The sequence below is a fragment of the Cimex lectularius genome, unplaced genomic scaffold (assembly GCF_000648675.2).
Source record: "Cimex lectularius strain Harlan isolate CLEC.00 unplaced genomic scaffold, Clec_2.1 scaffold166, whole genome shotgun sequence".
Taxonomy (NCBI): Eukaryota; Metazoa; Arthropoda; class Insecta; order Hemiptera; family Cimicidae; genus Cimex; species Cimex lectularius.
Genome location: NW_019392766.1, coordinates 752,029 through 763,981, shown reverse-complemented (window position 1 = coordinate 763,981; position 11,953 = coordinate 752,029). Strand labels below are relative to the sequence as shown.

Genomic DNA, 11,953 nt, shown 5'->3' with positions numbered 1-11,953 from the left:
AATGCTGGAAGGGATGGGTTTTTGAGGAAAAAGAAGGAAAGTGTGTTATGATTGGTTGACTTCCAGAAGATGTGGGTTGTAGATAGAGGGGTACAGTGAACGTCGCAGATCGGGCGCTTCGGTGACGGAGACTCGCCCGAACACCAATAGTTTTCTCAAATTCTGTAGATTGACAGTGAGCTGCTTGCAGCCGTGAACCCAATCGTAATTATTGGCTGGGGGCAATGGTACTTCCTGGTAGTTCTCTTTTAGTACGTTTAGCTGGCTGGGGTCTTTTAAAAAGAAATTTTTCAAGACGACATCGACAAATCAACATCAAAGACAATTACAGGAAAAGTGCAAGTCAGCATCAGACAAAACTGCTGATGCTCTAGCATATGCCTGATTAATTTGTTCTCAGTCTGGAACACTTCAAGAAGCTCCAGATGATTCAGAATACATTTTTGTCTTATCATAAAGTTCTATCATTGTACAGGTTAAAATTCAGGCAGGAAGAACTAAAGGTATAATCTCTGTGATATGATAAAAGGAGATAACCTGGTTCTTTTTTTCATGAGCTAACCTGAGCCCTCCAGTTAAAGATGTATCCCAAAAAGATATAAGAAGTACAGATATGCATAAAAGAGCAAGTCAAAATGACAGAGTGAAATATGTAAAGTCAGGTGAGTGGACCTTTATTTTTGCAAAACTGTTTATTGTCCGAAAGAATTTTTTTTGGCTAGATTAGACAGACGTGGACACCAAAACTGGTACAGATTCAGAATCTGACATGTAAAAATTGTGTATTTAAAAAACTGATTACATATACACAAATTAAAAAAGCAAAAAACAATATTGTACATCATACATCAGTGTTTATTTTTTATCAGACTCGTTCACAATCGCTTCGACCATTTTTGTTCGTTCTTTCGGAACGAATTGTAAATTCTGGCTTTTGATGAAATCATTGAACTGGCGATTGTTGTCAGAGAGATCGAGTATTTTCTCTGTGTACTTCCCTTTCAGCTTTGTGAATAGGTCCATTTGAAGCAAGTACTCCTTTTTGAGCTGTTCATTTAACCTGAAAGGACACCTGTAAACAGTATGTTGAAAAAATTGAAAGCGTTAAAACATTACTTCATAGCTTCTTGTAGACGCTGCACAGAAAGATTATGCCTGGTACGCTCGTCTTTGATCATCATCTCCATTGAGTTGAGATCAGTGTGAAGGTGTTCAACCTCCATATTTCTTATGCTCAGAAGATCCTTTGTAATATTGATTACATCCTTCAGAGAAGAAGCCTGTTATGGAAAAAATACAAAATAATGATTTTCTTATTCTTTATTAGAGGAATTTTCTTATTTATTTCTATTAGAGGAATGTGACATACTCAGAAAGCACTGAAAATGATGTGAAATGGAAAACTGGGGGTACTCGTATAAAATAATATTGACAAGGTTAAGGATAGGTTGCACTCATCTCACTCATGGCATCTCGTTGTGGAGGTAAGGTGCAAAGTTGCCCACTATGTGGATCTCTTGTGATGGTGAGAAACCTATTAGAGAAGTGCAACTTACTCAGAGAGATTCCGAGAACGATATGCAGTGGGGAATTTGGGAAGTGGTATAAAAAAATATTGAAAAGGTTATGGCTAGGTCACAGCCATCTCATGCATATCTCCTAGTCGGAGAAGGTGCAAGCATGCCCACTATTTGCATAACTTGTGAGACAGTTATTAGAAGAATGCAACATACTCTGAGAGTACTGAGTACTATGTGAAGTGGATAACTTAGGGAAACATAATATTGACATGGTTGAGGATAGATCACACTCTTCTCACACATATAGCCTGGTGGGAGGAGGTGCAAACATTGCCCACTGTTTTATTTTGTAATTAGTATTATTTTATTTTAATTTTTGTAAACTTACCTGATGACTTAAAGCAAGATTTTGTTTTTCGAGATTGGAGCAAAGATTGGTCTTCTCTTCAAGAAGCTGAATTAATTTTCCAACAAACACTTTCAATTCCTCGTTCTTCTGCAGCATCTCAGCAAGTTGGTCTTTGCTCCCAGAGGCCTCTTTCAGATTTTCAATGATTCGGTTAGCCAGGTTGCCAACTTTTATCGCTCCATCACTAAAAACGGTGTTCAATGCCTGTAAATTAACATATATTGATACGCGGGGTGTAAATTAGCTTATATAATTAGTTCAATTTGTTAGATAAGCGATTTGTACAAACCTCATTCAAAGAATTATGAATGGCTTTTTCATATGTGTTGTTGTCATTAGTATTCTCAGGAAGACAAGTTGATTGGGGCTGTTCTTTTGTTTTATTTTGATTTGTTAAACCTTCAAGAATAGCTTCATTCTCACTATTCTCAGAACTTGTTAATCCTTGTTCAAATTCAAAAGTCTTCGATGACTTTGTGTTCACTGACGGAGTGGATGGTTTCGTTTCAAAGCAAGATGATTGCTTTGTTGTCGCACAATTTGATGATACCTTTTCTGATATAAGAGAACTAGCAGTCGTCGACTGATTGCTACAATCCGAGTTGATATATTCACTTTCAGAATTATCAGGCCCATTGAATTTGATTGTTTGTGTTGAAACTGTCTGAGCCAAGCTTTTGTCACTCGAGTTGTCAACAGGTAATTTTGGACAAACAATCAAAGTGTATGATGGCTCGGAAAGGATTGGTTTCAATTCGTCTGAATTTTCTGTTGATGTGAATTGCTTGAACATTTTAAGAGGTGATTCGGTGATGAAGTTGATGGAAGGCGGCGGTGGAGGGAACATGCAGTAAATACCTTCTGGCTCCTGCTGCTCTTTAATTTCAGAAACAAACGGCTCAGTTGGAGTGAAGCTTTCTTCCGAGTTTTCAGTATCAAGTTCTTCACTTGGGCTCAGTGTCTCAGTTGCCTCAGTTAACTTGCCACTCGATTCTTTCCTTAGGACGTTAGTGGTTTCGATAATTTCCTCTGTACTTGAATGATCGCTAAATGAAAATGTTGTACTAGGCTGAGCGAACATAGAATTTTCCGACGAGGATTCTAATTCATCAACGTCAAATAATGAACTGTGTTGGCCAATCGCATCTGTTATGTCTGAAGCTGGAGCATCTCCGACAGCACCAGGGTTACTCATCTTCACAGGACTAATATCTGCAATGGAAAAACTTTATCAAATAAATACAGTTGCAACAGTGAATATTCTTTACATGTACAAAATTTAAACAAAGAAATTAATTAATTTAAAAAAAAAATTGACGAACTACCTGGCTGAGTCTTTGGTAATGGTTCTGTAACCCAAGTCACCGATTCATTGCTCGGAGGAGAGGGAGTAGAATGTAGTTCGGATAAACCCGAACCATTGCTTGACAATCCAGATAATTGGCTACCTGGTATTAAAAGGCAACTTTCATTAGGTAACTAAGTACAGACGTCAAACTGTACTTGAAAAACAACACTTTAAATTACTGATTAAAATAAAAATATGCATCATGTTTTCTAATTTTATCTTGAAAGGTCAAGTGAAAAGAAAACACTCAGTTTAAGTTGCTAAGCTGTTGAGCAATACAACCCGTTCTTTATGACTTTAAAACCATAAGTACTAATTTACAATTATATGACGGAAACTACGCTCGACCTCTCACCTTTACACATCCATGTGTAAAAGGTGACTTTTGAGAGTGCAAAAAGACTCCTGAGATCCAAAGAAATAAAACACAAAATTCTGGAAAGTAATCTATAACTTTGACAGATACAGATAGACCAAGTAGTCATGGATAGCCGATTTCTTTGGATAGCCAAGTCATGTCCTGAAGTGACACTCCTTTCTGGTTTACTCAAACTGATTGATCAAAGGGGATAAGTGTATGGGTAAAGAGGCTGATTACAGCCTAGCACCTCTTGAACTGGTTCCAACTATATTCTTAGTAATGAATGCAGGAGTTGATAAACAAGAAAATAAAAGGAGTACAAATCCACGTATATAATTTCAGACAATTAGGCAGTTATAAAATGCATATGCTTTTAGCCTGAACCTGCCTAAATTGTCCTTAGGAGAATACAACAACCTTGAGTTGGGTTCCAGCACATGTAGGTATAGAAGGAAATGAAGAAACCAAAGGAAACAACATAACATGTATTCCGTTGGTGCGAAGAACTATGCTCACTTACTCATGGGAGAGGAAACACCAAGGATACACATGGGAGCATCTGATGAAGCTGTGTGACCTGATAAACAGTCATAAGCTTAATGAAAAGCAATAAACAGTAATGGAAATTTCACTATAGATCAATACCTACTCTTAACTTTAACTTGACATGGATTTCAAGAAATGAAGGTATAGAAGGAAATGAACAAGCTGACCAACTAGAATAAAAAAGCAGCCCTCTTACCCATGGGGCTGGAACCACACCAAGGCACACTAGTCATTGCGCTAAAGTTGGAGCTATAAAATGGCTTGAGAAAGAAAAATTCACAAACTGAACAAAACCACCAGGCATCCGTAAATTTCTCAAAAAGTAAGGCGAAGGAATCTCTCTCAGTAGGCTGGATTTGAGGGCAATTATAATAGACCCAGTCACTGCCCTCTTAACTACTACTTAAAGAGATTGGCAAAGAAAGATACCAACTCTGTCAAGTGAAAGGAGAGACACTTTTATGACTGTCCATGTTGGTGGCCACTTTACTAAGGTAATTTTCACACAAAGAGAAATGTGCAAAGAGGCACTGAAGAAAGTGTTTTTTCTTCTTTGGGGGTCATCTTTCCTTCCACTGCAACCTAAAAGATTTGTTGTGAAATTGACCCTTCTTTATTTTGAAACCTCAAAAAGTGCACTACCCTTAATGTTAAGCACATGCCAATCTTTGTAATTTCTTTAATTGATTCTGAGTCTACTTTTCTACAGTAACAGGAACATGTTTAGTTTCATAGGGAAAATAATCATAAGGGGTATACCTATTTACATCTTGAAACCTATTGTAATGATAATGAAATTTAACACTTAAATTTACAGTGAACAAAATCACCTAACCTTGTAAATAGTTAATAATTGTTTCAAAGTCCTCATGAAGGGGTTACATTCCTCTAAAGCTTAACGAGTGAGTGCTACCTTTTCATTGGTCATATCCTTGATTTTTAATATTAAAATGTTAATATTGAAAGTTGATATTTAACCTTATTTGAAATAATCATGATTTTCAATTGCTGAGTGTATAAACAGAGATCCAGAAGACAATGTTGACATTTGAGTCAGTTTATTATTAAAACCATTAAAGCTATATTTGAATTGTCATTGTGTGAACTCAAATCTATTGATGCTTTAGGTGTCTTAATTATTGTTGGGAGAGGTTCAGGATGAAACAGGGTTAGGATAAAGGGGGATGCTTTTATAAAGGTGATTGTATCAACTGCTTGGAGTTTTGGGGACAAATGGGATCAGAAGGTCTGTGTCAATTGTTAGGTTAGATATGAAGCAGAGATCATGGGCAAAGGTTAAAGATTTTGGAATGGAGATAATGGATTTTTTAAAGGTTGGAACACTGGTTGGACTCGATTCCTTACGTACAGATTGGTTGCAGGAATGATGTGTTTATTTTGCAATTAGAGTTTATTGTCAAGGTATCTGTTGTCAAGAAGTCTTTGAGTAGTTGACACCTTTTCTTCAGTACTTTTCTTTTGAGTCAAATATGAGGTCTAAGTTAGTTGTTTGTAAATGTAAAGTTTCAAGTAGCGGAAGATGTAGTTGTTAGGAAAGGAGATGATGATGTTAATGGAATAGTAGGAAGCGAGGTTTTTGTATTCCCCAAGCACTCCAGCTTATTGTACTTTTTCTAGTTACTTAGTTCAGTTCAATTAACTCAATCCCTGTCTTAAGAAGTATTATCATCTTCAGGGCTCAAAGTCTTTGTTTTCTGTGTAATTGTGCGATTCTTGCATGGGCGTGTGCGCCCTCACAACACGACAAGCAAGAATGGCACAATTACGCAGAAAACAAAGACTTTGAGCCCTGAAGGTGATCTCAATAAAGACCGAAACGTTAGCACGATAAGAAAATGTTTTTCTGAAACCTACATCACACCAGACCGCATCTCACGATTTCTGAATAATCATAAATATTAAATTTATTTTCCCACTACATTTACTTAAATAAACTTCAGAATGTGAAAGATAAATATTTTATAAGTCGTTTCTAATATTATTAACAAAGAGAAGCTGGTAAATACTTTTGTTTTGTTATAAATTCATAAATGAACGTACACTATTTGCTTGAAATAAAGTAGGTAATGACAAGTGGGAAGTTGCAACATGACTTTGCTCTATTTGATCCAAGAAGAAAAGTATTTATAGAACAACTACGTCTCTGGAAATTCCCTGATACGTAGCATTTCACAATACTTTCATTATTATAAAATGCTTTTAATATTAATATGCAAATACATAAAATTAGACTTTTCAAATGGTTATTTCCATGCAAAGCTCAATCAATTTTAAAAGAGAAATACTTTTTCATGATGCAAAAAGCAAGTATTTATTATTTTTAAATTTATTTTATTGTTAGCATTACCCAGTTTGAGAGTGTGAAGAACTGGCTATGGCTATTGTTCCTCTCCAACTTGTTGGTATTTGCAGGATGTTCGTGTTGGGTTCAGCTATGTCGATCTGAAAATACTAGGCGTTCGTATGAAGAATTAGCGAAAGACAATAGCTTAAAATAGTCTATTTGTTTGGAATGTTGTTCACTGGGATCGATTCTGTCTCGCTTGGTAGGCTATATAAAAAAGAAGGATGATCCAGACTTTGGACAATGCTTTTGGTGTTGGCGATCTGTGTGTGGCTGTGTAGTCTGCCATACTGTGTGGAATTCCTTCTAATTTTAAACCACATTTTGACCCCTATTCATATTAGAGCATTGGCTATTTATAGATTAGTCTAATGCACGCTTATTTGACTAATTTTACATTTATTCTTAACAATGTAATATGGGCATATTTTTTTAATACAAATATATTAGTGGAAATGATTGATTGTATAATTATGCAAGTAATTTATGATAACTAAGAATTATACAATTTTCTGCTCATTACAGTCTGAAACAAAATAATAACTATAAAAATTGGTCAAATAAATAGTTGTTTTTAAAATACTTCAAGTGTCCTCTCAAGTTTAACAAACTTATTAATTTTTTAATTTTTCTTGGACCAGGACTGAGGTTATGAAATTAAAAAAATACTATCTTTTACGAATGGTTGGCCCACTGTAATGAAATTAACAAAGTATACAGAGAAATGTTGAGTTCTTGGTTTGTGGAGAACTTGGGGAAACAGGATAAAATAATACTGACAAGGTTGAGGATAGGTCACACCCATCTCATGCCTATATGTTGGTGGGAGAAAGAGCAAGTGCCCAGTGTGTATTCTTGTGACAGTGAATAACCTATTAAAGTTGTGCAACATATTCAGAGAATATCACAAACGTGAAGTGAGTATTGACAAGGTTGAGGGTAGGTCACACCAATTTTACATATATCATCTATTGGGGGAGGTGCAAATATTGCTCACTGTATTAATATGTTGTGACTGTTAGATACCAATTAGAGGAGTGCACATGCTAGGAGAGTACTTATAACGATGTTGAGTAGAGAACTATGGAAAGTGATAAGGCTAAGGATAGGTCACACCCAATCCATTCTCTCCTGGGGGAGTAAGGTGCAAACATTGCCCACTGTGCGGTTAACTTGTGATGGTGAGTGAACAATTAGAGGTGTGCAACATGCTAAGAGATTGTCGAAAACAATGTGCCAATACCATGTGATGTAGTGTACCAAGAATGATGAGAAGTGGATAACTTAGGGAAGTCGGATAAAATAATTTTGACAAGGCTGAGGATAGGTCACACCCATTCCATGCCCTCCTGCTGTGGGTAAGATGCAAACATTGCCCACTGTGCGCATAACTTGTGATGTTTAATAATTTGGTCATTAACAATAATTTTGGTCACTTCATCTACCAGATTCAACACTGAAGATTGTGAAATGCCAAACTACTACATCTGTCAGACCAACAACCCACTCTATAGGCAGGCCAAAATAATTGGTAACAACCAAATTGCAGGTTCATCACTCTACTGTCCTCACAAAATAAGTATTATTCTCCACCTAACATACAATAACAATAAATTGTATACATTTGGCAACTCTTTTTTGTTGATATTTTACATTTTAAACAGAAATGAAAACATTTTGGTAATTTCTGTTTGGCCTACTTATCCTAGATATTTTGGATTTCAAGGATTTCCGCATCTCATCGCTTTCAGTCATCAGTTCCCATATTTGACAGGCCAAAAAGATCGGATACAAACCAAACACATCCCCATGAGGAAATTTCACATATTATTTTTTGCTATATGGCGTACATGATTCAAATGTCCATAAAATCTGCATGTTCTAACCCAAAACAGTTATTTTACACAACCTGTACTTACTTATGTCCCAGTGTAATATTAAATGTAACCTAAAATCTCATAGTTTTATGTCGTGTCCGCCATAGCCACTGTCTTCGATTCGCTCCTATTTTCTATGTTGTTTGCATTGCACGATTAAATTTTGTTTGATGGTATTTGAAGCAAAAATAAATAAACAAATGTAAAAAGTCCATCTGTTTTGTCTATAATTTATAACATTTTAATCTTTGTTCTTAAACTTGTACATTTATTCTCTTAAGCCTTAGGATGTAGATTTATTAGTACTTTTATTTCCCTACGGTAATAGTTGTTGGCTTATTTAAAGGTTGGAAAACAGTGATCATCTTTGCTGGCTCTCTTTACATAATTATCTGCATTTAGCACATGAAAGAACTGCAAGACATTCAAGAATTTTGTTTTTATGTTTTAAGGCGCTGACTCTGCTCATTTTTTATTTATATTACATTGTTTATTGGATAAAAAAAGACAAAAAGAAAAAAAAAAAAAATACACAGATGTGAGATTCCTGCCCCCAGCCATAAAGTCAAACAGGGCCTATTTTTCTGCAGTGATAGTCTAATATATTTAAGTTTGCTGAAATTTCTTTGTTTGGGGATAAATCTGTCATTTGGTTATTACCATGTTGTTTAGAATTCAAAAACTATATAAACAAAATTAAAAAAATCAGACCCAACACTGGACATGGCAAAATACTAAAGTTCGTACAGACCAACACAGCGAAAAAGGCAGAACAATTGTCTAGTATTGACTAAATTTTGTGCCTAAGCATGTTTGATATTTCTTCAAAATCTCATTAGTATAACCGTTTGCAGTCACAGCATGTTCTGATGTCTGATTTTTCAAGATAAAGTTCGTAGGTTTCTCGGTTTTTACATTTTTTGTTAAGGTGGTAATTAAATAAACCATGGCTTGTATAAAGGCCTATTATTTTCCGTAATTGGACATTTTTATTTTCTTGGTTGAGATGTCGAGAAACTTTGATTGTTTCATTTAGTTTGTGGCCATTTCTTCCTCTGTCTATTTCACTTCTACTAAATTGTCAGCCTGTTTGTTGCCTTCAATCTCTTCGCGTCCTGGCACCCACATCTGAATTTGGGCAAGTATACTTTTTTAATATAAAGTTAAGATATGCCAAACTTGAAAATTGATTTCGTGTATTATTTTCCAAGTTTTTGGCTGTAATACTAGGGCTCCATGTGTGACCAGAGGCCTAACCTCTGTATATAACCAGAAAGCCATTTTGAATTTATACCCTATGCTTTACTACATTATCTTTGGCCCAAACTCGTTATTACCTTTGCCCAGTGTTATTCCAAGAAACTTTGTTTTACTGGAGAAATTATATTTTTGTTTATTAAAGAGGGTGCTTTTATATTAGGCTTCTCTTTGCGAATGGTATTAAGTTGTTTTGTTCGGGTTATTCCCAAACCTCTATGTTGACACCACACTTTCTACTAGCTTGTCAGCACTGCATTTTGAGAGTTAAATCTTATTTGATTTTTTTTATTATTATTATTACTAGGCATAATTTATGATGAGATATCCAAATTTGTTTAGCTCTACAATTAGGTTATCAACAACTAGCAACAAGACTGGTAGATTGTTATGAGATGAAGGCAGATGACAATAGCTGCCCATAAACAAACAATTCAACTAGGAGTAATTTGCTTCTGTTGGCTCATTAATGTTTGTTCGTTTAAATTTTTGTACAGATAAATGTAGTTTCACATTAATTTGGTCTGTCGGATGATTTGAACCATCTTCAGGTTTGTATTGATTACTGACCTATATAAGCTCAACTCTGCCTGAATATATAGGCATGTACAGAGCTGAACATATCACTACTTGCATTCTGTTGGAAATTTCCGCTTTTGTGTAATTGCAATAAAATGGCGTCACTCCTACAGAATGTTTTGACAGTCTGGGATCAGATTAGATTAATAAAGGAGTCAGCCTCTTTATGAACTCTGCACCATGACCAAAATTGGTCTATTTGCCATTTCTATTGTTGTCTAAGTTCCTCATTAAGCTTAAGGCTTTTTACCAGATTCCAAAGTTTTTTCAAGGATTCCATGTATATCCTTCAGACCTGGGCTTTTTCTTAGCAGTAGGAATCTTAGCCTACATAAACCTTCGCACCAACAGAGGTTGATGTGCTGTCTCTTCTCTTTTTTCTGACAATATTTGTACATACTTGTTTCTACCCCTCCAAGTCTATGCACATGCCTCTGAAATCAGCAGTTAACTATTATTCTAGTTTTAATATGTCCTAGATTTAATAGTTCTGCTGGTAGTTTCTGCGATGGTCCTTTGTTGATATTTTTCACACGCCTGTCCTGGCCTACATTTCATTGAACGGAGGACTTATTTTTAATTCATTTTCTGATGGATCCGTTTTTGACAGTTTGGTATTCCATGAAAGGGTTCAGGGCCAAAAGGTGTCCTTATCAAACTTTCCTTGGCCAATTTATGGGCCTCTTTGTTGTCCTGCCCTGTGCTCTGGTATCCAGACAAAGGTAATTTTTTGGTTTGCCCTGTCTTACAAAGCCTTAATGTAATCCAAAACGACTGGACTTTACCACTGATGTGGTAATAGCCATCAGTGCTGACTGGATGTCAAAGTAGATGTTCTTCTGTTACGACAACTAGCCTTTTAACCTCCTTGTTAGTGTTTAATATGTCAGAACATGGTCTTATCAGTCCCATCAATAAGGCTCCAGGGGCTATCTCAGCGAGGCCATTTCAGCTCCCCACAATCAGTTCCTAAATCCAAATCCACTTAATCTTTCATATTTATATATTGTTCACTCAGTTTGGGTGATGGATTACTTGATGTTCCTCCACACATATTATATAACTAATCTAATTGAGGGAAATAGGGTACTCAATATTCTGCCATCAGCCCTCTACACTACACATTCACGCTAATAAATACACTGCCAGTATAATTTGTATTGTATAAGGTAAAACTGTAATAATTCTTAATATTTCTACAAGCTTAGTAATGTTATAATAAAATGTTTTTTCTGGAATTTGGCACAAAGGTTGCATATTTTTGCTAACATTACAAAAAAGCTGAACCTACTATTTTGACTACATAAATGGAGGTCTACACTAAAAAAAATTAAATGTTTATACAGATTTTTATTTTTACTTGTCTTTGGTTAGTTTTTATCCATGTATGTAAATTGAAATTTTCGCACAATTAACTTTTTGTACTGCTTCTAGGGACCACAGTTGCCGAGTGGTTAGGGCATTCGACTTGATTTACCATGCTATTGGTTCTTCAAGATTTTCAGCAAAGTGCATAAATTTTAATTATTTTAATTTAATAATAATGTATAAGGTGTTCTAAAGTGGTTTGACCCCTTGTCTGCAACACCCAATATATGACAGTAATATTGCTCAAGAGAAAACGTCATTAAATAATTTAAAATGGTATTAAAATATAAAAATATAAAAAGGAATGTGAGACAAAAAATTAC

General features: G+C 35.4%; 1 protein-coding gene across 4 annotated transcripts; it reads right to left on the bottom strand.

Annotated features, from left to right (window-relative positions):
* Positions 1-834: 834 nt before the first annotated feature.
* On the bottom strand, positions 835-8,644 carry LOC106661539 (sporulation-specific protein 15-like). 4 transcript variants are annotated; one of them, XM_014385012.2, is made up of 7 exons: positions 8,469-8,644; positions 6,553-6,647; positions 3,255-3,377; positions 2,219-3,141; positions 1,909-2,133; positions 1,117-1,280; positions 835-1,072 (listed from the first exon to the last, which is right to left on the bottom strand). In XM_014385012.2, the coding sequence occupies exons 4-7, from the start codon at positions 3,122-3,124 to the stop codon at positions 856-858; spliced, it is 1,512 nt and encodes a 503-aa protein (XP_014240498.1). In that variant the 5' UTR covers positions 3,125-3,141; positions 3,255-3,377; positions 6,553-6,647; positions 8,469-8,644; the 3' UTR covers positions 835-855. The 4 variants fall into 4 exon arrangements, with proteins under 4 accessions (XP_014240498.1, XP_014240502.1, XP_014240500.1 ...); XM_014385016.2 differs by having other exon boundaries at positions 835-1,060; positions 8,469-8,641; XM_014385014.2 differs by lacking the exon at positions 3,255-3,377 and having other exon boundaries at positions 8,469-8,631.
* Between the last annotated feature and the right edge of the window lie 3,309 nt (positions 8,645-11,953).